The sequence below is a fragment of the Penicilliopsis zonata genome, assembly GCF_001890105.1.
Source record: "Penicilliopsis zonata CBS 506.65 unplaced genomic scaffold ASPZOscaffold_2, whole genome shotgun sequence".
In the NCBI taxonomy this organism is placed as follows: domain Eukaryota; kingdom Fungi; phylum Ascomycota; class Eurotiomycetes; order Eurotiales; family Aspergillaceae; genus Penicilliopsis; species Penicilliopsis zonata.
The window spans coordinates 473,743-496,993 of NW_019208912.1; the positions used below are offsets into that span (position 1 = coordinate 473,743).

General features: G+C 53.2%; 7 protein-coding genes across 7 annotated transcripts; 3 read left to right on the forward strand and 4 right to left on the reverse strand.

Moving 5' to 3' along the window:
• Nucleotides 1-247: 247 nt before the first annotated feature.
• ASPZODRAFT_149192 (hypothetical protein) lies at nucleotides 248-8,646 on the reverse strand (the record flags this gene model as incomplete). Its single annotated transcript, XM_022725467.1, has 5 exons — nucleotides 248-332; nucleotides 389-1,935; nucleotides 2,007-2,821; nucleotides 7,149-8,399; nucleotides 8,460-8,646. The coding sequence occupies 5 exons, from the start codon at nucleotides 8,644-8,646 to the stop codon at nucleotides 248-250; spliced, it is 3,885 nt and encodes a 1,294-aa protein (XP_022584210.1).
• Nucleotides 8,647-9,141: 495 nt separating this feature from the next.
• On the reverse strand, nucleotides 9,142-10,699 carry ASPZODRAFT_58904 (hypothetical protein; the record flags this gene model as incomplete). Its single annotated transcript, XM_022728808.1, has 3 exons — nucleotides 9,142-9,754; nucleotides 9,813-10,323; nucleotides 10,399-10,699. 3 exons carry the CDS (start codon nucleotides 10,697-10,699, stop codon nucleotides 9,142-9,144), a joined length of 1,425 nt encoding a protein of 474 aa, XP_022584211.1.
• A 403-nt stretch (nucleotides 10,700-11,102) lies between these two features.
• On the forward strand, nucleotides 11,103-13,876 carry ASPZODRAFT_58417 (hypothetical protein; the record flags this gene model as incomplete). The annotated part of the gene is made up of 3 exons (XM_022728765.1): nucleotides 11,103-11,292; nucleotides 11,388-12,826; nucleotides 12,878-13,876. The coding sequence occupies 3 exons, from the start codon at nucleotides 11,103-11,105 to the stop codon at nucleotides 13,874-13,876; spliced, it is 2,628 nt and encodes an 875-aa protein (XP_022584212.1).
• Nucleotides 13,877-14,036: 160 nt separating this feature from the next.
• On the reverse strand, nucleotides 14,037-15,049 carry ASPZODRAFT_12824 (hypothetical protein; the record flags this gene model as incomplete). The annotated part of the gene is made up of 6 exons (XM_022721966.1): nucleotides 14,037-14,090; nucleotides 14,147-14,476; nucleotides 14,535-14,657; nucleotides 14,706-14,834; nucleotides 14,902-14,927; nucleotides 14,992-15,049. The coding sequence occupies 6 exons, from the start codon at nucleotides 15,047-15,049 to the stop codon at nucleotides 14,037-14,039; spliced, it is 720 nt and encodes a 239-aa protein (XP_022584213.1).
• Nucleotides 15,050-15,410: 361 nt separating this feature from the next.
• On the forward strand, nucleotides 15,411-16,775 carry ASPZODRAFT_12825 (hypothetical protein; the record flags this gene model as incomplete). Its single annotated transcript, XM_022721970.1, has 1 exon — nucleotides 15,411-16,775. The coding sequence occupies one exon, from the start codon at nucleotides 15,411-15,413 to the stop codon at nucleotides 16,773-16,775; it is 1,365 nt and encodes a 454-aa protein (XP_022584214.1).
• A 261-nt stretch (nucleotides 16,776-17,036) lies between these two features.
• Nucleotides 17,037-19,581, reverse strand: ASPZODRAFT_12826 (hypothetical protein; the record flags this gene model as incomplete). The annotated part of the gene is made up of 3 exons (XM_022721974.1): nucleotides 17,037-18,525; nucleotides 18,587-18,705; nucleotides 18,769-19,581. The coding sequence occupies 3 exons, from the start codon at nucleotides 19,579-19,581 to the stop codon at nucleotides 17,037-17,039; spliced, it is 2,421 nt and encodes an 806-aa protein (XP_022584215.1).
• Nucleotides 19,582-20,101: 520 nt separating this feature from the next.
• On the forward strand, nucleotides 20,102-23,248 carry ASPZODRAFT_89103 (hypothetical protein; the record flags this gene model as incomplete). The annotated part of the gene is made up of 10 exons (XM_022730346.1): nucleotides 20,102-20,166; nucleotides 20,262-20,366; nucleotides 20,416-20,438; nucleotides 20,538-20,921; nucleotides 20,990-21,032; nucleotides 21,087-21,204; nucleotides 21,259-21,486; nucleotides 21,540-22,135; nucleotides 22,190-22,480; nucleotides 22,534-23,248. Exons 2-10 carry the CDS (start codon nucleotides 20,329-20,331, stop codon nucleotides 23,246-23,248), a joined length of 2,436 nt encoding a protein of 811 aa, XP_022584216.1. The 5' UTR covers nucleotides 20,102-20,166; nucleotides 20,262-20,328.
• Nucleotides 23,249-23,251: the final 3 nt, after the last annotated feature.

Consider the following 23,251-nt stretch of genomic DNA (forward strand, 5'->3'; position numbering starts at 1 on the left):
GTACTACAGAATAGTTATAGGTAGTATTTAACTACTAGGTAATTGTAGATAGTATAATTATAATTATAGTCAATCATGTATAAATATGTACTATTAACCATGTACAGTCATGATCATGACAAAGAAATGACCACCATCTATAGACAAAGGTAGAAAGGTATAAAGAAGTAAAAGGTATAAAGAAGGATCGCTCAAACGCCACATGAATATTACCATGGGTATTGATGTACTATGGAATCCCAGGAGCCTAGGCCGCCCACATCGCCTGGAAGGCCTGGCGTTCTGTCTGGATTTCGGCCTGGAGCCGGCGCGTCTCGCGCAGGGCTTCATCTCTGCATCAATTAGTTACTACATTTCAGACACCTTTGCTTTTCAAAGATTGACATACCTATCAGACTGCAGCTCCGCGACTTCGATCTGGGCACGGTTCATGCGACCGATGACCTCGCCCATCTCGAGATCCGCATCGCGCAGGGCCCTTTCGAGCTCCTTGACGCGCCGCTCGAGCTCCTCGGTCTGCACGGCTTGCGTCAGCGGCATGGCCTCGCCGCTGGTGGTACGGTCGAGACGCGGCGAGCGAGCCCCCCACGGCGTGTTGGGCGGTTTCGGCGACAGCGCGACGGGGCTGCGGATCCCGTTCTTCATCCGGTGCAGCTGCACGGTGTGGTTCTCCTTCAGACTCCGGATCTCGTCCTCGTGGCGCGACATCTGGTCCTCCGAGTGCTGCTGCGCAACCATCAGCATGTCCTCGAGGCCCTTGAGCCGCTGCTGCAGCCCGTTGATCCGCTCCGCCGACACCTGCTGTTCCTTCTCACCCTTGCCGATCGCATCCGCCAACCGCCCGCGGAGCGACCGGTTTGTAGCCAGCTGCCGCCGGACGTGGTCCGCCAGCAGGTCAGTCCGGCTTGCGGCCTCGGTGGCTTGCTCGACCGACGGGCTATGGGCTTCCGCGTACTCTCGGTCCGCCTGCAGCTGGCGGTAGGCGTCCTCCAACGAGGAAGTCGTCAGCTGCACCTCGGCGAGGTCTTCGTCGGAGGTGGTAGTAGTAGTAGTAGTAGTAGTAGTAGCCGCCGTCACTAGCTCCTCAGGGACCGAAATATCATGCTCCTGTAGCAGGGTGCGCAGGGAGCCGGTCTCTTGCTTGGCGCGGTCGAGGTCCATCTTCAGACCCGCCAGCCCCTTCTCGCACTGCCACTTCTGGTCCAGAGCGTCCTCGGCGCGCTGCCGTAAATGATTGATCTCTTCGCGCAGGGTGAACACTTCGCGCTCGTAGCCCAGCTTGCGCGGGGGCCCACTGGCAGCCGCCTGCTGGCGCGCCTGCGCCAGCTCCAGCTCCAGCACCCGCATGTGCTTCTCGTTCTCCCGCGACTGGTAGCTCTGACGGTGCAGCAGGCTGCGGAGAGCCTGGTGCAGCGCATCCCGCTGCGCCTCGACATCCTTCATCCGGTCGGCCAGCGATTCCCGGCTCTCGTTGCGGTCCTTGTTCGACACCGAGTTTGAGCGTGACAGGCCCGAGTTCGATGACCGTGGCGGCCCGCGGACCAGCGAGTTCGACCGCGACAGGCCCTGGAAACCTGATGAACGGCGTGCGGCGGCGGTTCCACCATTTTCTTCTGCGATGGAGGCGAAGCGACTTGTCTGCAGCTGTGCCAACGACGCGTTTTCGATCTTCAGCGCGGCAATTTCGCCCATCAGCCGCTCGATCTCAGCCGGGTCCACCTGTGGCGTGGCGGGGGTTTGCATCTGGTAGTCGCGGAGGTGATCGCGTTCGTCGCGGAGCTGCTGCAGCTCCACCCGCATCGCAGTCAGCAGGTCTTCAAAGTTGTCCTTGATCTGTCGCTCCTCGATCAGCTTGCGTCGGGTATCTTCTAGGGCAATCTCCATTTCCTTGTTCTTGGAGGCTAGATCGGACGTATCGACTCTCTCACGACGTAACTAATAATTAGTTTAGAGAAAAAGAAGGAGAAGAAGAGGAGGAGGAGGAGGAGGAGGAAGTAGTAACTTACTTGCTGTACCTGAGCTTCCAAAATCTTGACGTGCGATTCGCAGGCGGCTCGACGCGAGCGTTCCTCCTGCCATTTCTGGGAGAGGTCGACCTTGAGCTGGGCACGTTCCTGCTCAGCACTTCGCTTAATTTTATCGATATCGTCGACGGAGCGGCCGGCGTCCGAGGCGTAGCGAATGGAGCTTGTGCCCTCATCAGAGAAGTAGTCGCTGGTACGACGATGGTTGAGCTCGAGCGGCATCTCGGACTGTAAGCGCTCGACAAGATCTTCGAGCTCCATCTCGCGGCGGATGGAACCGGCGAGCTCGGAGCTAATCTCGCGCAGCTCATTCTCTAGCTCGGCCGTCTTGGCCGTTAGCATTGGGTCGAGGGCGGCGGCGCCGCCGAGCGAGGGGTTTCGACTGGGCGGATTCATCTTGCCGACCAAGTCGACGGAAGCCGCCGACATCCGCGGTGGTGGCGGGGGGAATGGGTAGGAAGGGAATGGGGTGTGGACGATGTCGTCGGATACCTCGGTGCTGGAGGAATCGGCACCGGGGGAAGTGGTGGTCTTCCAGCCAAAGAACGAGGTGATCCTGTTGCCCGGGGTTTTAGGGTGTTTCGAGTCGGTCGAGGAGCCCGAGATGGAGCGGTTGACGGTTGACTCGAGATGCAGGGGTGGCGGTCGGTTGACCTGGGGCTGCAGGGCCATGGTCTGCGCCCGCCGGTGGGAGGCAGAGGGTGGCGGCGGGGGGAGGATACGCGGCGAGAGAAGAAACGGTTCGGAGGCCAGACGGATGTGTCCGGGGGTCCCATTCAGTCCGGAGCTTGTGGTGTCTATCCGGAGGGACTTGGGTGGATATCTAAACGGTTTAGTTTGGATCAAGAACTGGGATGAACGAGGGATATCCCCCTCTCAAGGAGTAGGTAGGTAGGTAGGTACTAGGTAGTATCCCAGTGTCGATACTCAATAACGCACCTGTTATTATTATTATTATTAATATTAATAGTATTGTTCCCCAAGGAATCCTCCCTGGCCCAGGAAGACGCGACACGGTCGTCCCCAGCCTGTTCAGAAGAGACAGAAAGCGATGAAAGACGCCCAGACCAGCCGGCAGCTATGACTATAGGCGATGCATGCTCCGGCAGCGGTTTCCTGCGCACCGGAGGAGAAAGGACGTGGGGAGGAGAAGAAGAAGAAGAAGGAGGAGGGCCGTAGGAGGCGTCGGAGTGGACAGAGGGGTCGGCGGCGTAGGAGGAGTAGATGGAGGAGGCAGAGGAACTCTGTCGATAGTGACGGGCATCGCCAGACACTGGCGGCGCACCGCTGCTACGGCGGCTCATTCAGACGAAGGCTTAATATGCCCCCCGGGGCCGTGTTAGCCTGTCAGGGAGTCTTGGTCACGCTATCGTAGTCGATCACGGTTGCTCATTGTCCGGCACGGCAGAGCGGGCGTACGTATCGAGTGGTACTTCGTACGTAGCGTGGCAGGTAGTAGATTCTCGGCAAAGAAGTCTCAGACTGAACACGGTCTCCCTGATGAGAAAGCTCAATAATGGCAAGCCAAGTGAAAGGGAAAAAAAAAAAAAAAAAAGGAGAGGGCGAAGATTAGCGAAACTGGGCCGGACCGGCCGGGGGGGGGGGGGGGGGAGTTTAGCAGTGGGCGTTCGCTGGCGGGAGAGCCTGGCTTTGGTGGAGACCGGGCCAGGGACGCGTTGTGCCTTAGGATTCAGGGGTATGTAGTATAGCCATGATGGATAGGAACCAGGGATTGAAATGGACGGTCCAATCCACCGCGAGTATCCCCTGGGCCCATCCAACTTGGAGGGGGAAGGCGGGAGTCGTCGGCTCGTGGGCGCTTCGATCGACAGACTAGACAAGGGGGCGTGGAGCCGGTAAGGGGACGCTGCCAGGAGTCAGGAGAGGATTCAGCTGGCCAGCGCACCAATAATCAAGCCTGTCAGGAGTGCAGAGGGACTTACTCATCATTATGCCGATGAATGCGTGTTGGGCGTGGTGAGCTGAAGCCAGATGGAGTGGGCGATGGTGGTTAGTGAGTGGTTGGAGGCAAAAGTAAAGCTGCTGTCTGTCATCTGGGAAAGCTCGTGGTCATCTTTTAGTACAGTTAAGCGTGCGTAGTCGGTGGACTTGGATTATTAGTGTTATCCACATGAGGTATTACTATGTAGTTTTCTATTTTTTTTATTTAATTAGAGGATAGATTAATTATTATCATAATTAATATGTAGTACAGTCCTACATATTCTTCGAGACAGGGACTGAACTGATACGCAGGAGGCTTGAGACATTCAAGGGCGAAATTACCATGTAAGAGCCAAGATAGACAGAGTATTCTATGTAGTACATACAGAGTACTCCATACTCCATAAATAATAATAAGTTTAAGCTTTGACTATGAAACTAATTTAGTGAAACAATATTTAGATAGTCTATACTACATAGTATAACCTATTAACATAGTATATGTAGTATAGGAGTAACCTCATATAGAGTTGGTATGCTATGGAGTACCTCATATAGTGTCTATAGTGTCTAGCGCTAAGCATCTCAAATAGGAGGTACAAGTACAAGTACCCAGATAACTAGTTAGTTAGTTACCCCCTATCTACATGAGTATCGGATGGGATATGACTACTCTGGAGAATATAATATCTGTCTTGATACCAGGTGAAATCATTCCATGGTTCTCATACCACAATTTTGGTCTTGACCCTTATAAATGAGTTGGTTTGACATTTATCCTATCATCCATTCTGGACCAATATAGTTTACTATAAATATCTGGTCTATTTATATTCCAAATTCTATTCGAATAAAGAAATTCGAAGTTGAAGGATTGAACAATTAACCTTCATCTTTAGTATCAATAGTAATAATAAATACTAAATACTACATCAGTAAGTAGTGGAATAAAATAAAATAATAGAACTGTTGCCCATAAATTAATCTGATAGTGATATAATAGGACTTAACCACCCGCCATAGCATGTCTTCTGAACAAGGGAACCTGATAACTACCACTACCACTACTTTCTCTGTACTTTCAGGCTTAGGACATTCTACTTCTTATTCTACCTCAGATTAGCTATAAGCCACAGGGCAGGCCATCCTTCTCGTAACAGCATCACTATAAACCTTTGTCTACAGCTAACGTGGAAAACGCGCAAATGAAGTCGTTAAAAAATACAAGGACGCGCCTGTTCTCCTCGCTTCGCAGAACTCCTCTTCCCACCCCTCCCCCGGGGCCTCTTTTACCCCAACACAAACCTGTTGACGAGGAGATCTGCCCGGGTTACAAATCCGAGAAATTCTACCCGGCAAAGCCCGGAGAGGTACTCGCCAATCGCTATCAAGTCCTCGTCAAGGTTGGCTGGGGAGTCTCATCTACCGTATGGTTTGCTCGTGATATGCGCGGGTATTGTTGCTATCTCCTACAATGACTGGCATGTGTTGCTGAGGAATTGACCTGTCCTAGACACGAATCAGAACCGGAGAGCGTTGTAGCGCTGAAGATAACCAATATAAACAAACATACAGCCGATGATGAACGCGAAACGGAGACTCACATTGCTAATACAGATCCTTCCCACCGCGGCCATTCCCTCTTTCGAACCTTTTTAGAATGCTTTGAGGTTAAGGGTCCGGAAGGAAGACATCTATGCCTAGCATATGAGCCCATGAGGGAGCCATTATGGCTTTTCCAGAGGCGTTTTAAGGACGGGAGGATCCCCCTTCCCATTGTCAAGACCTATATTCGGTTTCTTCTGACGGGCCTTGATTACCTTCATATAAGATGCAATATTGTCCATACTGGTATGTGTTTTTCGACTTGCAAAGAAAGATACCGACTTATAAAGAAACCGTTCTTTGTAGATTTGAAACTCGAAAATATCATGGTCACCTTTGAAGATCCGGCTGTGCTCGGCGACTTTATGGATTCTCAACTTGACCAACCGATGCAATACAAAACCGATTCCACAGGCCGGCAGGTTTATCGCTGTCACAATGATTTCGGGCCACTCAGGAAAGTGAGAAACATACCTAAAATCGTGGACTTTGGACTAGCCACAAGACTCGGTAGCGATGACTGGGGTATTTATCCTATTCAGCCAGACCACTACCGCGCCCCGGAGGTCATCCTTGGCTGTGCCTGGAAAAGGAGTGCAGATATATGGAACCTGGGTATCCTTGTGCGCTATTATACCCCCCCCCCCTCCGAGTCATGATTGATTTTTTTTTATAACTAACCACTATTCTCAGCTTTGGGATATCATGCAGGGCAAAGAGCTGTTCCGCCTGGTCTATGATAACCAAGGTCGTTATGATGCCAAGGCACATCTCGCAGAAATGATAGCCTTGCTCGGCCATCCTCCTCCGGAGCTGATCGCCAGATCCCAGTCGATGCTGGGCTATAAATGGCCTGAACCCATAAAAAGAGAGGATGGCCAAGTCTGTGAAAGTGCAGAGCAATATTTCGGTGGCAGGTTTTTTGATGAACATGGTACTTTTGGAACATCCTGCAGACTGTATAAACCCCGTTTATCAGATTACTGATGAATATGAATCATCATAGGAAACTTTTTGCACGATGACTTGATACCAGATCGAAAATTCGCAGATACTCTCCCATTCCTGGAAGAGAAGGAGAGAGAAAGCTTCTTGTCGTTTGTGAAGATGATGCTTTCTTGGCTCCCAGAGGAGAGAAAGACGGCGTGCGAACTGGCGGAGCATCCATTTTTGCGATTAAAATGAACATACGGTTCGAATGTGATTTATAGCATTCATGAGGGTCGTTCAAGGGAGAGACGTCGGTTTATATCTGGAGTAGACACAATGGATATAGGTAAGGTACACAGTACAGTGACCAAGTATCAAGGTAAGTAGTAAAATTAATAAACTACTGACTCGCTGCTCTGAAGTAGACCGTACTACCTAGTAGCAAAGATCTAGATAAATACCATAATGCTATACCTATGAAACTCCTATGTACATGAAGCAAATATGTACTTTTCATCATATCTCATCTTATCGTCTCGTCAATCAGAAATTTCAATAAGGGATGAAATCAAACCGCATCCGTTCTGTGCATGGTCAGCGATGGAATCCATCATTTCTAAAGAGGCAAAAAAACGAGTAACTTACCCAGAAATTGACTCCAACTCTCCCCCTCCAACTGCTCCGCCCAGTACTGCTCCAGAAAATTCAACGACTGCAGCACATTCGGCACACGGATGGTGTCGTGCAGCGCGCCCAGCAGCTGGCGCACGAGGGCGCGGTCCTCGGCGCGCGCCTCGCATCCGGCAACAAACAGCGGCGTGGTGAGCATCACCCACGGACTCAGCCCGGACGAGGGCGTGATTTGCACCGTGCACGCCAGGATGCGCTGGACGGACGCCTGCACGGCTTCGCTCCGCGAGGGGTCTGGCGTGTCGTGCAGTCGTCGGTGGATCTGGATCAGCGCGCTGTGCTGGAAGGCCTCGTTGCACAGCGCGAACTCGCGGATACATTGCTCGGACAAGCCCTCCTGAACTCCAGGGTAGAACGTGGGGGGGTCTGCGTCCATCAGGCGCCGCAGCGAGCGTTCCAGACTATCTGCCGAGCTTTCATTTTCATCATTATTATTAAGTTTCTGCTGGCGCCGCCACGCAGCAGCGCCTATCTCGCGGAAGATCTCCGCCAGATGCACCGAAAAACCCCAGTAGTCGTCGAGATAATCGGGCGAAGACGGGTCGGATGCATTGCTATCTACCTCTGTTTGCTCGATCGGCGGGCCGTTCCCCGTCAGCGCAGTCAGCGCGACAATCGCCCGGTACCACCGGTCGAGATACCGGCGGAAAGCGTCGGGAGGGCTGTGCCCGGTTCTGGTCTTGTTCTTGCTCGACCCTGACGACGCCATCAGCGCCTTGGCGCCTTCAATGTGCACGCGCCAGGTGTGCGGATGAAGAGCCCCCGAATGGATCTCAGCAAGACACAGCGTGCGCGCCGTGGCCAGCAGGGCGTCCGCATCCGCGGACGCCGAGGAAGAAGGATCCTGTAGCTCGCGACGGAAATGCTCCAGACTCAGCGCCATCAGCCGGGCTATCTCCGGTGCGTCCTTGACGCTCGCGGACTGGTTGCTCAGCGCCTGCAGGTGGATCGCCGACAGCGCCGTGGTGGCATACAGTAGCGAGGGCGTCTGCAGGGCCATCGGGACCAACATGCGGCAGATCTCTTCCCGCATCCCCGAATGGCACGCTGTTATCTGCGAGGCATCGGTGATGAAATGACGGAGCAGGGATTGCTGTTCTGTCGTCAAGGAAGAGAATGGATTCACCGTTCGCCCGATGCTCACTGGCAGCGCGGGGCTCCCTGACTCGGAGCCGGTCGTATAGATGAACTCTCCAGGCGAGTACTCTAGAATCAATATTAGCCGTCTTGTATTTAATATCGACGGATCTAGAAAAAAGACCTCACCCAGTCTTTGCATCCCCTCGCACGCCCCAAATCGTGATCGTGAAAAGGTTCTTCCTCCCCACTGCAGCTGCATCGTGTACTGGCACGGCGCCCCCGCCGTCCTGCACCGACTGCACTCGGGGCGCTGCTCATCGCATTTCTGCCGGCGTGCTTTACATCTCTTGCATCCCGTGAACGATCGCGACATGGGCTGCCAGTGTTCGGAGGAGTGCCGGTGTTCGATTACTGCTTGTGCGGTCCGACGGTTTCGTAGACGTTGGTGCGTTTGCTGAAGTCATGCCACGTTAGCTACCTGTCGATAAATTTCGGAGAAACCATGTAGAATCAACCAACCGATTCATTAACACCAGAGAATCTTCTCGAGAAAGATCAACGCCGTCAATCTCCGTGAGTAATAATGGAGAGAGAGGAAGTCTTGGGAGCGAGATAAGACGAGATAAGCTGTGGTCAGTGCTCAACTATTTGAAAGACCAATTCGTTACTCGTGCTGCTTCATTTGACTTATCGAGGGATTCTACTTGGGCTGAATCTATAGCAAATCTATAGCACTGCTAGACAGCTGTATGTTACTGATAATTATACAGTTGCGGCCTGTCTAGTACCAACTAACTACAATCCAATATTCGACAAACTCGCCAATAAAACCCATAGAACAAACCAACCCTGACATCTGACAGCTCTATCAGCCCTCAAACGTATAGCGAAGCCACTCACCAACGGCCTTAAGACTCTCCCAGCGGACGGCCTCGTCCTGATCGGCCATGAGCTCCATGACGCGGGTCTTGAGGCCAAGCTTCTCGAGCTGGGCGCGACGTTCGGGGACCTCCTTGACTAGCTGACCGACGTCGTTGCATGCGATAGCCAGAACCTGTTTGTCTGTGTCCCAGGGTTTGGCGATGATCTCGGCTAGCTTCTTGGGCAGTGCCCCCGAGGCGTCCTCGAGGATGCGCCGCGCGTTTTCCTTCCAGAAAGCCGTGTCACGGTGCGGCGGTGACCAGCGCAGATGTCCTGACTGCACTTCCGCCGCATACTCGTCAAACGTCGTTTGCGTCTTAGTATACTCGTCCAGCATCGCCGTCAGCGCCTGTAGGTCCTCCAACAGGTCCGGGTCCGTCAGATGACGGCCTGCTAGGTTCGCCAGCAGTGCCGGCAACCGCACAAAGACCGCCACCGGCAGCAGCGTCATCCGGTTCGCCGATAGCAAGTTGTTCAATGTTGCGAGCAGCAGCCGTGTTGTCTTCTCCTTGGGCGATAGGCGGAGCAGCTGTGTGTACAGCTGGACGATCTCGTAGTCCCTGTATATAACATTAGCGACAGGATTTCCGCAGAAGATTATTTGGTCTGATGGCATACTCCTGCAAGCAGTCTCCAACCAGTCTGCCCTCAAAGCTGAGCTGCCAGATGACCAGCAGCACCCGATACAGCAACTGAAGGCCGACGCCGCCGGCCAGACCAGGCTCGACGGCCCGTGAAGTACTCGAACTAGCTCCGTCTTTCGGCCCCGCGGCTGCCTGCAAGATCTCAACCAACGCCTCGACGGTCTCCTGTCGCTGCGCCCAAAACAGCTCCCGCGCTCGCCGGGTCCGCAGCAGGGTCGAGAAGCCCTGCACGCCAATATCCTGCAGCCCGCTGTCCGAGTTCTTGGTCAACGCTGCTAGGTACGTGTACAGCCGGGGCAGTGCATCGTCGTCCCGTGGCGCCGGTTTCGATGCCGTCACCAGACTCTGGGAAACCAGCCCCGTCAGAAAGGCCGCGGTCAGTAGGGGAATTGGATCTTCGGGGTTCGTCGAGTGCTGCAGCAGAGGGAGAAACGGTTGGTACGGGTTAGGGTGAGCCACCAGCGACGAGGCGAGCACAGGGACATCTATCAAGCATAGTCAGTAAATCAAATACAAATGAAAATACAAATGAAAATTATATACGATAATAAATAACGTACCATTGATTAAATCGGCCGCCAACACCAGGATATACTGCACGATATCCGACCGCCGAGCAGCCGCATCCAGCACGCTCTTCCCCCCTGTCGAACCCGCCAGCAGGTGGACATAACCCTCGATGTCCGCCTCGATTGTCTGGCGTCTCTGCTCCTTGCGGACCTTGTCTACTGCCTTGATCTTCCTCAGATGCTCATCGGTGATGCTGCCTGCCCGGACGGCCCCCTCCCACGGGATCGGCCGTGCTCGAATATTGTTCTGCAACGAGCTCAGGTAGGTTGGTGGCTCTAGTGTAACCGACATCGTGCGCAGATAGTCCCTGTGATCCAAACAAAATATAGAAGAGAAGTACAGCGCGGTGGCCTTGCTGGCCTGGGTGTTGCTGTGCTGCGGTGGTTGCTGTAGTGGTACAGCCAAGAGTGCCAGATAACGAAGCTGGAGGAAGCTTCCGCCCCACGCTAGCGCCTGGTCTCTTTTCGACTCTTTATGACTGACGGGGCGACGAACGGCTCTACGCTCTGTGTTTCAGGCTAATTCTTCGATCTGATTGTTGACCTGGTTAATTATCGTCTCGTGTGCGTATGTCGGTTCTTGGGTTGTGAGTGTGCCGGTGCACCCGAGTGCTATAGAGACGCCCGCGCGGCTGCCTGCCTCCTGAGTGAACACAGAGAAGCAGAGCAGCAACAGCAGTGACGAGTCAATCGCTATGGCACAGAAACCCCCGGCGCAGAAGCCCAAATGGGGCATGGGCTCCTTTCTGCAGCAGGCTGTTGCGGGCGTCGAGTCGCGGTTGGACCTGATTCTGGCGGACCCAGAGGATCTACCCTCGTCGAAGCCCGTGACAGCAGAGAAGAGTCTGGGGGAGAGTGGAGCTCGTCAGCTCGAGGTTCTACAGGGTCAAAAGGACAAAGTTAATGCTGTGTGTATGTGATGAGACCGTGTCTACTACCCTTTCGTTACAGGATGTCTGCTAATACATGTGGGGGTGCAGCGGTGTCACGAAGTTCCTCCAACGCGCGGAAAAATGACCGTTTACAAGAGCGTCTTGCCCGAGCAATGGTCAAGTCAAATGCTTCGGGAACCCTCGCCGGGCAGTCGTCTTCGAGCCGCATGTCATCCCCGATCATCAGCCCGGCGCCAAGCAGCGATGCAAGGTCTAGCATGGATATCGAGCCTGCGTTAGATGCGGCCGCCGTGGACGTTGAGGATCGCATGCAGAACCGGGCTTCCCTTGATGAGGCGCCCAGAGCCAGCTTTGACTCGAAGCACTCAAAGGATGTGAGCGAGATGGCGGAGGGGGACTCCTCAAATAAGGATGCACTTGACGGCACGGCTGTTGCTAAAGACACCGAAAACCCCCAGAGTTTGGAACTAGACTCCGAGAAGGCTATTGAAGTGGAAGAGGCACAAATAATGGTGGACGATACTCCACAGGTGACAAATGATTCCGGAGCAACGATCGCACTCGCCGAGCACCAGGCAGCCGAATTGCGATGGCAAGAAGAGATGCACGGCTATATTGAACGTATCGACGCCTTGCAGTCTAAACTAAAGTATCTTGCCAAAGAAGCTGCCGAATCGGCGAACCAGGCGGCGGCCTCGGCTGCTCCGGGGAGTGTTGAAAAACGGCTACTGGAAAAGGATCAGAGGATCGCGCTGCTGCTTGAAGAAGGACAGAAACTCTCCAAATCCGAGCTGGACCACCGCACGGCACTCAAGAAGCTCCGTCACCAGCTGTCTGAGAACAACAAGGCCCAGGCAGAAACCAGAAAACATAGCGACCGGCTTGAACGAGATCTCGCGATCGCCGAAGCGAAAACGAAACGAACCGAAGCATCAGAGAAACGTGCGAGCGATGCCCTGAACTCCCAGAATAAGGCACTGCGAGAATTGGACTTGGTTACTGCGGAGCGGGACACTCTGAGCCAGACCGTGCAGGAGATGAAGGCTCAGCTCGCTCGCGCTGTCTCGCGCGCCGAGGCGGCAGAGGTCAAGGCCCAGTCAGACGCGCTAGAACAGGAACGTCGTCGGGTTGCACAGTTGGAGGAGAACCTAACTAGCGCGAATATAGAACGGGAGATCTCTGAGGAGAAGATGCGGCGTGAGATCGAAGACCTGAAGAAGAGCGTGGAACAGGAGAAGGAAAAGGCTCGGATGCAGGAGATGGAGCTGAAAAGCGAGCAGGCCGTGCTTGAGAGCAAGATGGAAAGTTTGCGGTCCAGGGCGGAGGAGGCCTCGTCCGGTGTTGCCGGAGACACACAAGCCAAGCTGCTCCGACAGATCGAGACTTTACAAACGCAGTATGCGGTCGCGAGTGAGAACTGGCAGACGCTGGAAAGTTCGCTCATGTCTCGGCTGTCAAACGTGGAAAGGGAACGGGATGAGGTTGCACGGCGCGAGGGTGATTTGAGACGAAAGCTACGTGAAACGGTAAGTATCTTAATATCTGGCTAAATTATCACTGCACTAACGATGGACCAGAACCTCAAAGCCAAGAGGGTAGGAGAAGATTTGGAATCTGCCCGAGAGCGCCAGCAAGAGCTGGAGAGTCGCATTGAGCTCCACCAACAGGAAATCCAGAAGCTGGAGCAGCGGCTCCAGAGAGCCGCGGACGACCTCGTGGGAGCCCAGAAAGATCTGGTAGAGCAGAAGAAAGCGTGCGATGCTTCATGGGCCCAACGGCTAGATGACGAGCGCGCGAAATGGCGGGAGCAGATGGCCTCCCATTCCCTCCACCAGGTCCGAACCGAGTCGCCCGTCTCATATACGCGCCGGCCCAGCTATCTGGACACCACATCCCTGTCAGACTACCGGTCTGCCAGCCACCGTTCCTCGTCAGTGGCGCCGCCGGCAACCTTAACGTCCCCGGACGTGATGACTCCGCCGCGGCAGAACTCGTATCCCACGCTGTCGCTTGTCTCCCCGTCGATGAGCCATCCGCTGTCTAATCCGACGATCATGGAGCCGCCGCAGCCACCGAATTTTGAACCGGACGAGTTCTTCAGCGGCCCCGCGACCCCGGCGACTCATTCCGTCTTTGGTGCCACGACGCAAACGGTCCATTCGCGCGGCGGCCACAGCGGCGGAGCAGGCGGCAGCAGCAACGTAGGCATCAATGACATAATCTCCGAGTCGACGGTAGGTGCCGGCCCGTCGGTGCAGCTGGTGGAGCGGATGAGCGCGACCGTGCGGCGGCTGGAGAGCGAGCGGACGGCGCTGAAGGACGAGTTGGCGCGGGTGACGGCGCAGCGTGACGAGGCGCGGCAGCAAGTTGTCGATTTCATGCGCGAGGTTGAAGCCAAGACGGCATCCGATGCGCATGTCGCTGACCTCGAGGCCCGTCTGCAGGAGCTGGACCAGCGGTATCAGACCACCCTCGAGATGCTGGGCGAGAAGAGCGAGCAGGTCGAGGAGCTGCATGCTGATATCGCCGATCTGAAGAAGATCTACCGCGAGCTGGTCGACAGCACCATGAAGTAATGGTGTTTCTTGATTATGCCCTTTCAACGGAAGGGAATTCTGTATATACACCGTTTGGGCGATGGTATTTATGATAGCAATGATGAACTTATACTGGTCTTTTTGACTTTTCTTCTTCTTCTTTTGCTGTGGTACAGTGGGTATTAAACGATTTGGTACACTACGGAAGCTCGATCCCCTCTCTTTCCGCGGTCTGGAGAATATACTTCCGGACCTGGAGAGTACAGTCAGCAAGCGGTAGCATGAAGTAAAAGAGCAAAGCATACATACCTTTGCATCCGGCGCAAGGTCGATAGCAAGGTGATCGCCAGCATCGCGCTTGTCTGCCTCCGCGCCCGCCTTAAGCAGGAAGATGGCTGCGTCACCGTGACCCTCAGAGATGGCGTGGTGAAGCGCCGTCAAGCCATCCATGTCTGAGGCGTTGAGTGGTGATTTCCCTTGCTCCAGCAGTATCTTGAGAATAGGCACCGATCCAATCGCCGCAGCGCGATGCAGCGCCAGCTGGCCGCGCTGATCCTTCACGCGCGCACTGCACTTGTGGTCTAGCAGGGTGCGGACCGTCGATAGGTTGGCCTTGGAGGTGGCAAAGTGGAGGGCATTCTACCTCGTCAGCATGGCTCTTAATTCTTCATTGTGGGTTCTGCAAGTAGGTAGTTACCTGGCCGGTGACGCTTTTCATACTCACGTCGGCTCCCTTACGCAGGAGCAGCTCAAGGATCGGGTCACCCTCGGCGTCCCTCAGACTGGCTGCGATCATCAGTGGTGTCCATCCTGATCCATCCTGTGGAACTTAGCCATCATCTTCTTATAATGGTAAGAGATATCAAACCTCAACGTCCGGGTCAAAGTTCCTGCTCGCCACTAACAGCTCGACAATAGGCAGTCGGTTATATGCTACCGCCCAGTGGATAGGAAGTCGGCTGTCATCGTCTTTAACCAGTGCGAGTTTGGGGTTTGCCTTGGGTTAGTTAGATATAGCACACATACAAAAGGTTGCCACCCAAATACGTCTAGACGAGACTCACGTTCAGAAGAGACTCGGCGATGGAAGCTATCAGGTATCAGCATCAGCATGGCCGGCGACACAGTCAGTCACATTTCCCGGGGCCAAGTACTTTTCCCATCCCTGGCAGCCTCGTGCAGGGCAAACTTTGCTTGCGGATCTGGTTGCATCGTGACGTAGATGGTTCTTGTTCTCACAGTTAGAGGGGCGTGAAGCTGTTCAGCTTGTACTGATAGCACGGAGTCGTTCTTATCGAGGCGGGGCGTCAGTGCCTCAGGCTTCAAGGCAATAAGGCCAACAATCCACCAAAAACCTCCGCCACAACTTCATCTCCAAGCAGGAACACGTTGTCGCGACCACCACACCTTCGAGCGTTAGAGACTTATCAAGGGTACATTTGAACATATTTAGAAAAAATTGCTCGATTTCACCTGTGAGGTCATTGGAAAGCTCACCCTCCGGGGTCTCACACGCGACACCACCGCGCCCTGGTTTCTTCGATAGACGCCCCGACACGCTATCGATTCCACAATGGATGTCATCCAACCCAATACGCCGGCAGAGGACGCCGTTCGTGTTTCTGCCAAGCGGACGGCGGAGCTCTTTGGCTCTGACTACCTCATGGTGACACCCTCGACGTACAACGGTTCGATCGGCCTCTCGTATCGACGCAAAGCAGAATATCAGGATGTTCAGGAGCTGCCGCCAGCCCTGGCAGAGAAACAGGCGAAGCTCGCTGTCGGCCGCTCGAAACGGCCCAAGATTCAGTCGGCACAGAAACAGCAGGGTGCTGGGGACCAGAGCGGCGCGTCGATGGCGCTGGTGAAGAAAGCTCCCGGACTGAGCGGTGCTGCAGCAGGCGAGAGCCAGGCGAAGAGTTTGATCCAGAGGCCATCAGCAACCCGGCAGCAACCCCCAGAATGGCACGCGCCCTGGAAGCTGATGCGAGTGATCTCGGGCCACTTGGGCTGGGTACGGAGTCTGGCGGTGGAACCGAACAATGAATGGTTTGCGAGCGGCGCCGGCGACCGGACGATCAAGATCTGGAATTTGGCGACGGGGGCTCTACGACTCACCCTGACGGGCCATATATCAACGGTTCGGGGGCTTGCCGTCTCACCACGGCATCCGTATCTCTTCTCCTGCGGCGAGGACAAGATGGTTAAGTGCTGGGACCTGGAGACGAACAAGGTCATCCGCCATTACCACGGCCACCTGAGCGGTGTTTACACGCTGGCGCTGCACCCGCGGCTTGACCTACTGGTGACGGGCGGCCGCGACGGCGTCGCTCGCGTGTGGGACATGCGAACCCGCAGCAACGTCCATGTGTTGTCGGGACACTCGGGCACCGTCGCCGACCTCAAGTGCCAGGAGGCCGACCCGCAGGTGATCACGGGCTCGCTGGATGCCACGGTGCGCCTGTGGGATCTGGCGGCGGGCAAGACGATGGGTGTGCTGACGCACCACAAGAAGGGTGTGCGCAGCATCGCCACGCACCCGCGCGAGTTCACCTTCGCCAGTGCTAGCACGGGTAGTATCAAGCAGTGGAAGTGCCCCGAGGGCGCCTTCATGCAGAACTTCGAGGGCCAGAATGCCGTCATCAATACCCTCGCCGTCAACGAGGACAACGTCCTCTTCTCCGGCGGCGACAACGGCTCCATCTCCTTCTGGGACTGGAAGACCGGCTACCGCTTCCAATCCATCGACACCACCGCCCAGCCAGGCTCCCTCGAGGCCGAGGCCGGCATCATGTCCTCCACCTTCGACCGCACGGGTCTGCGCCTCATCACCGGTGAGGCTGACAAGACCATCAAAATCTGGAAGCAAGACGAGGAGGCCACGCCCGAGACGCACCCGGTCACCTGGGCTCCTACTCTGGGCAGGCAGCGATACTAGTCATTATACCCTTTTTTTCCCCCTTTATTTTTGAACTATCTTATCACGGTGTCTCTTTTTGCACCACATGGAGTTTAATACGGTTTCACTGCTTTAGAAAAGGTTTCATGTTTCTAGGTTGAGGTTTAGGGGTTTTCGTTGGCTCTGTACTATAGTCCTGTCATGAATTTGAACATGGTCTGTACCTCTATATCCTTCCAATGGTAGCGTACAACTCGCCGGGGGTATCATAAAATATAGTTATTAAAGTAAACAAGGCAATCACTGATCAATGCCCAACCCAAAGCTCTTGGCTTCGGTGTCTTCTCGAAACGCTGCTCGTACGTCTTCGGCAGCAACCCGGAGCCTAATTTTGCTGCTCCGGTCACCCCGAGCTGAGACAAGCGACCCGCCCAGGGTTTTGATGCCCGCCCCGTGCTCCAAAGCAATCACGCCTGAGTTCATCAGCTCCATTGCGACGAACCCGAGGGCCTGGACACGGGCTCCGCTGCCCTCGCCCAGCAGGAATTGCCGGACGTTCCCCCCCGCGGCACCGGCAACGGCGACAGCGGCGTCAGCAATGCGTTTGGCTTCGTCGAGGATGTCGCCAAACGTCGTCTCTGAGATGCCAGTGCGGCGGACTCGCATCAAGAGCGCGGCGAGGAAAAGCTTCGCAGAGAGAGGAAGACAGCGTAGGGATTGCTGTAGGGGGGTGGAGGTTGCTTCTTGGATGGCCTGCTTGATCGTAGCGATGGTGACTCGAACGCGACTGTTGTTAGGTTGTGGAGTTGGCTCCCGCTTCGTGTTCAGTGCCTTGGATCTTTCGTTCGCTTTCTCACGACGAGCGGGAGTCTTGCTTGGAGTCGGAGGTAGCGACTCGGTCTCTTCCATGATCGTTTCATCGATATCAATATCAAGTTTCTTGACGCCGAGGGCCTCATAGGCTTGTTCTGCAATCTCAACGGCACGGCGGCAAATATCAAGAGCGCGCCGGGCGTCACCACTGACAGCAGCAACCTTGCGGCTAGCAAACTGGACGGCGTCCGGGTCGACGATATTTCCGGGGACATTTGACAACCGTGTGGTGATGATTTCCATGAGGTCTGTGTGTTTGTACCCCGGGAATGTGATACGGGTGAGTCCAAGACGACTTGAGATTTTGTTGCTGAGGGTTCGTTCGGGCAGATCCATCGTGTTTGCGACAGCCAGAACGATCAGATGAGAATGACGGAGAGCAGGCCAGTTGAAGAAGTTATACATGACCGACTGATTCTTGGTAACCAACTGGTCCAACTCATCCATGAGCACCACACAGGGAACACGGCGAGGGGAAGGGGTCGAGAACTCCCTCTCGAGAAGATCCAGGGCGTGAGAGGGAGAGACGCGGTCACCTTTCAGAGCTTCCCAAAGCAGTGAGTACGACTGATGGGGGTCTGTGACTTTCATGCCGTTGATCTCGACGAAGACAAAATCGTCCAGCTCCTCCGCTAGCACAGCAAGATTAAGCTGCGCAACCACCTCGCGAACAGTGGCGGTCTTTCCAGTTCCTGGGGTACCGGAAATATAGATACAAGTGCCCGTCCCCTCCATGATGGCCGCACTCAGGTGATTGTAGACGGTGTCAAACTCATTCTTTCGACAAGGAAGCGAGGTAGGCACTGTAGAGACGTGAAGAAGTGTACGTGCCTGGCGGTAGGGGGAAGCAAAGTGTGACGGCGAAAGAACACGGGTACCGAGAGGAGTGAATTCCAGCGGCTTTTTGACCACGATTCTATTGTATATTGATTAGTCTCTATCCATGTAAATCAAAAGCAGGGGCTCTTCAATCATACCGCTTATGAGTTGGCGTAGTCAGCGTCTTCTGACGCCGTGATTGAGGGGTTGCATTCGTAGTCCTCTGTTTCTTCCTCGGCGTAGTTGGGACATTATCATCAGTTTTCTGATACACATACTATTTCCCTCAGCATTAGTATGGACCTGACGAGCCAGCATACGTTGTGGGTATTTTACTCACATCGCTGTCCTCCGCTTTGCGTTTTTTAGCCGCCTTCAGACCGTTCTTGATCATGTCAATGAGACCAAAAATCTTGGTTTCATCGTAGACATCTTCCCACACAAACTCTTCCGTATACCTTCCCTGCAATTGATTTACCCCTCTTCGGCAAATAATGCATTTGTTGTACTCCGCCAGCTGGTTTTTCCCCTTCGGTGGGGAGCCATTCGGATACCTGGCGTAAAAGGCATCTTTAGACATGACAGTCGCCTTCCCGTTGATTGAGGTTAAAGGGTTGATGTTGAAATCCAGTGTTAGATACTGCTCATTTGGAAGAGCGTCTGATCTCCGCTTGTTTTTGGTCGACATGAACTCGTCGGGCGATGCGAACCACATGATATTCGCCGACTTGATCGTCTCCCCATCGTCATCCTCATCTTCAACAAACTCTGTGATGATTCCGACCCAATCCTTCCCGGGTTCCGGAGACTTCAGCAAGATGATCTGTCCCACTCGGCACTCGAAAGTGCCCATGCGGGCTGCTATGATGGTCTGTTGTCGTTTCGCCCCAGAACGGGAGGAGCGCCGTCGACTCGGCTCGCCAGCACCCTCTGGTCCTGCAACCTCAGACCCATTCAGTCCTTGTCTTCGTGATTCCTCTTTCTCTTCCTCGTCCTCTTCATAAATCCAATCCCAGGGATGATCTTCTTCCCCGAGCTCATCGTCCGAGTCATCTCGAACAAGGCCACCCTTGGTCATCCATTTTTGAGCACGCTCTCGGGCATTATTGCGCTGGGGAGGTTGTGAAATCGGCTGTTCATCGTCTGAATCCATTGCTAGAGTTGCAAATATAAGATTGAGCTGATGGTCGACGTCCAGAATTCCACCCAAACAAGGCACTCGAGCTGACCGCGAAAAAAAGCTGTCCGTCAGTTTGGGAACGCGTGGATTCACGCGTTGTCCACTTTTGGCCAAATTAGGTTAGCGGCAAAGCTAGACAAATTGACCAATCACCAGTCACAATCATATATACCTTCGAATATCTGTGAATGGGGAACGTCTAAAGACAGGCATAAGAGGTGAATGAATGTATTTATTTAATACTTGACTCTGTATTCACTAGATTCAGATATATTTTGCATTAACTTCTAGCAATATAGATGAATACCATGGAGAAAATTCATATCTAATCCCAGATTGACTGTTGTCTCTTCGATTCTGCAGCTTTCCGATCAAGTGAAGTCCAATTTGTCTGTTTGCAGTGAGTCCAGTGACCGTGGCAGGTGATCTTTTGAGGCTCTTTCCTTCTGGAAATTTGAGTCCTCCACCAACACTCCTGGATACACTGGATACACTGGCTGACAGCTACCTTAACCCCTCCTGTCGAGAATCTCCTTCCAGAGACTACTAATATTAAAGGTAAAGCTGTGCTTTATTGCTCTTTCTATCTTAGTTTCTGTCTTCGTATATTCTTATCGAACCAAGTCACTGGAAGCTTACATGAGACATACTAGGTCGATTACTTTCAACTGTCCACTTGGTATATAGCAGAAAGGGCAGAGATCAACTGTTATAGTTACTATGGCAGGAGAGAAGGCCCGTTCCCCTTCTGGAAAGGAGTGAGTCCAAGTCTATTCAATAGTCCTATCTTTACTAATATGAATATAGCCATGAAGGTACCGGTGCCGACGGTAAGGCTCCATCTACTATAGTTATATGCTAGATATCACTCTCCCACAATACTGCTTGATTTGATTGAGAGATGGAGACAGTTAACATGAGATATCTAGAGTGGGATGTCCCTGGATATGGCGGAAAAGTGCCTAGTCGTCCACCTGAAGCAGGAAGCAAAACTGTTCCTACTCAGGCAGCTAAAACAACTGTCATCGCTGAGCGACCTCGTCAGAAAGAGAATCATGGGACCCGTCCATCTGCTACTCAAACTGTCCCTCCTTCTGTCAGAGCGCCTACTGCCACAAATTCTTCTCGCACGACCAATTCCTCTCGCGGAACTAGCTCTTCTCGTGGTAGAAGTAACTATCGGGCACTAGGGGGGCGTCGAGGATATATTGCAACACGTTCCCGACCTAATAATACCACGCCACAAAGTCCTCCAGTGCTGTTTAATGACTCTCCTGCCAAATCAAAATGGAGAAATGGGGGCGCTCCTACTGGTAAGCCCTTGAGAAAAATAAAGATCGTCTTGACCTTTGTATTCATTTACTGACCACGGATGAAACAGCTATAATGAAATTGCCTGTCCATTTTGGCGTTTTGAAACGAGAGTAAGTGACAGGAGATTCCGTTGGCCACATATCTTAGGCTTACTCTATTCAAAGGGTTTTTGGAATAGCCAGAACAGCTTCTAGTGGGAAATTGCCTGGCCGAGGTGAAGTTTTTGAAGATATTTGTCGCAAGACTGGGGCATATATCAAACCACCAGCCTATACTGATCTGGTACGCGGCGTCTCATTCCAACGCCGAAAACATAGCTAATAAGCGTGAAATAAGGCCTTACACATTTGGGGCGAACTAAACCAGGTTGAGGCCGCAAAAACTTTACTGGAAGGACTGATCCAGAGATGCCAGGTCTCCTCTTACAAGAAAAAAGTTGAATGGGCAAGGATCAATGCTCACTCCACTGTCAAGGAGGCAGACATCGATATGAAAGAGAGACAAGAGAATCTGTTGTTGAGACTTAGAAAGGCTCCAGACCCAACGACAATGTTTCTGGAGAAGGTGAAAGATCTCAAGCGCTTCTTTGAGGCTACCCTTGTTAACTATGGTCACAGCTTCTCTTCCTCTGGCCTACAGATGGACCTTCAATGAAAGATTGCCTTGGTCAGGAATTACAGGCTCTTGACAACATACGAGCAAGATACGGCTATCATGTCTTCATTCCTAGTGGACTTCCAAACTGTATCTGCGTCCTCGGACATGAGCAAGACATCATACGACAGATTGTTCACCGTATTCGGGCCAAATGGAGTGAAATAATTGTGAAGAACAATGTGACATCAAAAACATACGTGGCAGAGCCACCCCAAGGGGGTCCTTTCCAGCAAAAGCTCGTCATTCAAGCCCCAGGCCGTGTTATTAAGAGCAGCATTCAGGGAGATATGAAAGCACCCATCATCTATGATCTAGATGACTGGCGTTCCAAAGCTGCATCGATTCAATCCAAAAACAAGTCTCGGATTCTAAGTACTCTTGAGAGGTCGCTCCAGGGCCTCAAGTATGTCCGTGGTCATTTGCGCATGCGTGTCAACTTTGGCTCTTTCGTCTTCGACAAATATCGTGTTCCACAGCAAGACATGTGTGGCTATTCCTTTGAAGAATTCTGGGAGATGATCGCAATTGAGCAAACAAAAGGACGATTGATTCCAGGGTAGGATTGAATACTTTCACGACTGAAGTCCATGTGCTGATTGAACGCTTTCAGATTGGTTCCCAGCCAACAAGAACTACTCCGTAGGTGCTTCAATGCGACCCATCTCTTTGACCCCTTGGAAACAACTTCAAAGTCTTTGGAAAGCGCCGAACCAGCTTATTCCGTGAATTTTGAATTCCTGGGTTCCAACAACGCCCTTCTTCGCCTCGAGGCTGAGTTTGCAAAGCGCCCTGGTGCGCAGGACTATGAAATTACTCAACGCCGTTGGGTACGACCTCGCAACAAAGTACAGACAGAAAGCGAAAAGACGCCTCTTCAGGTTGCAACGGTTGATTTTGATCGGTAAGATAGCCAAGGAAAACATGTTTCCATTCTTCTTCTGATGTGGTGTCTAGATCGGACTGGCAAATTGAGATCAAATCGTTGGAGTTCCACGAAACTTCATCCATCGATACTGCACTTAAGGTGTTTTCTCACTCTATTGGCTTCCGACGTGCTGCTACGGAAGGTGGAATTGCTGCAAAATCACAGAGAAAGGTCATTTTCCCGGTTGATGCCCCAGTATCCCGATTTGTTGAGAAGACCGCGCTTCAGTATCGGCTCAAAGGTACCAACTATACATTTGAGCTTGCCCGGTATGACGAATACTCCCGGAAGAATACAGTGACTGCCAGAGGAGCTGAATTGACGGGTCCAATGTCCGATGTTCCCTCTACATCGTGGGGGGCGTCGATCTTTGGTCCCCATTGGGATAACCTTTTGGGCCAGCACGCCAACATGCCGGTTGGTTACATTGCCGGATGGAATCCAAAGATATCCACCTTCTTCCCCTCCAAGGAACATTCCAACCAAAGTGAAGAAAACAACTCGGGATTCTGGGAGTGCATCGATCTCATCAAACAGGTGGCTCAGCTACTTGGACCTAGTCGTCAATCATCTACCAAGCAGGTCCAGGATACAGAAACACCCAAGGAAGGCCAAACCGAGGTCATGGAGAAGGCAACCGTCCATAAGTACAATGCAAGCACGACTGCATCGACTATCTCGGAGAAATCTGATGAGCAGAAGCCAGCGGTACTCTTGGATGTCGATCTGGGTACTCTTTTCTAGGGA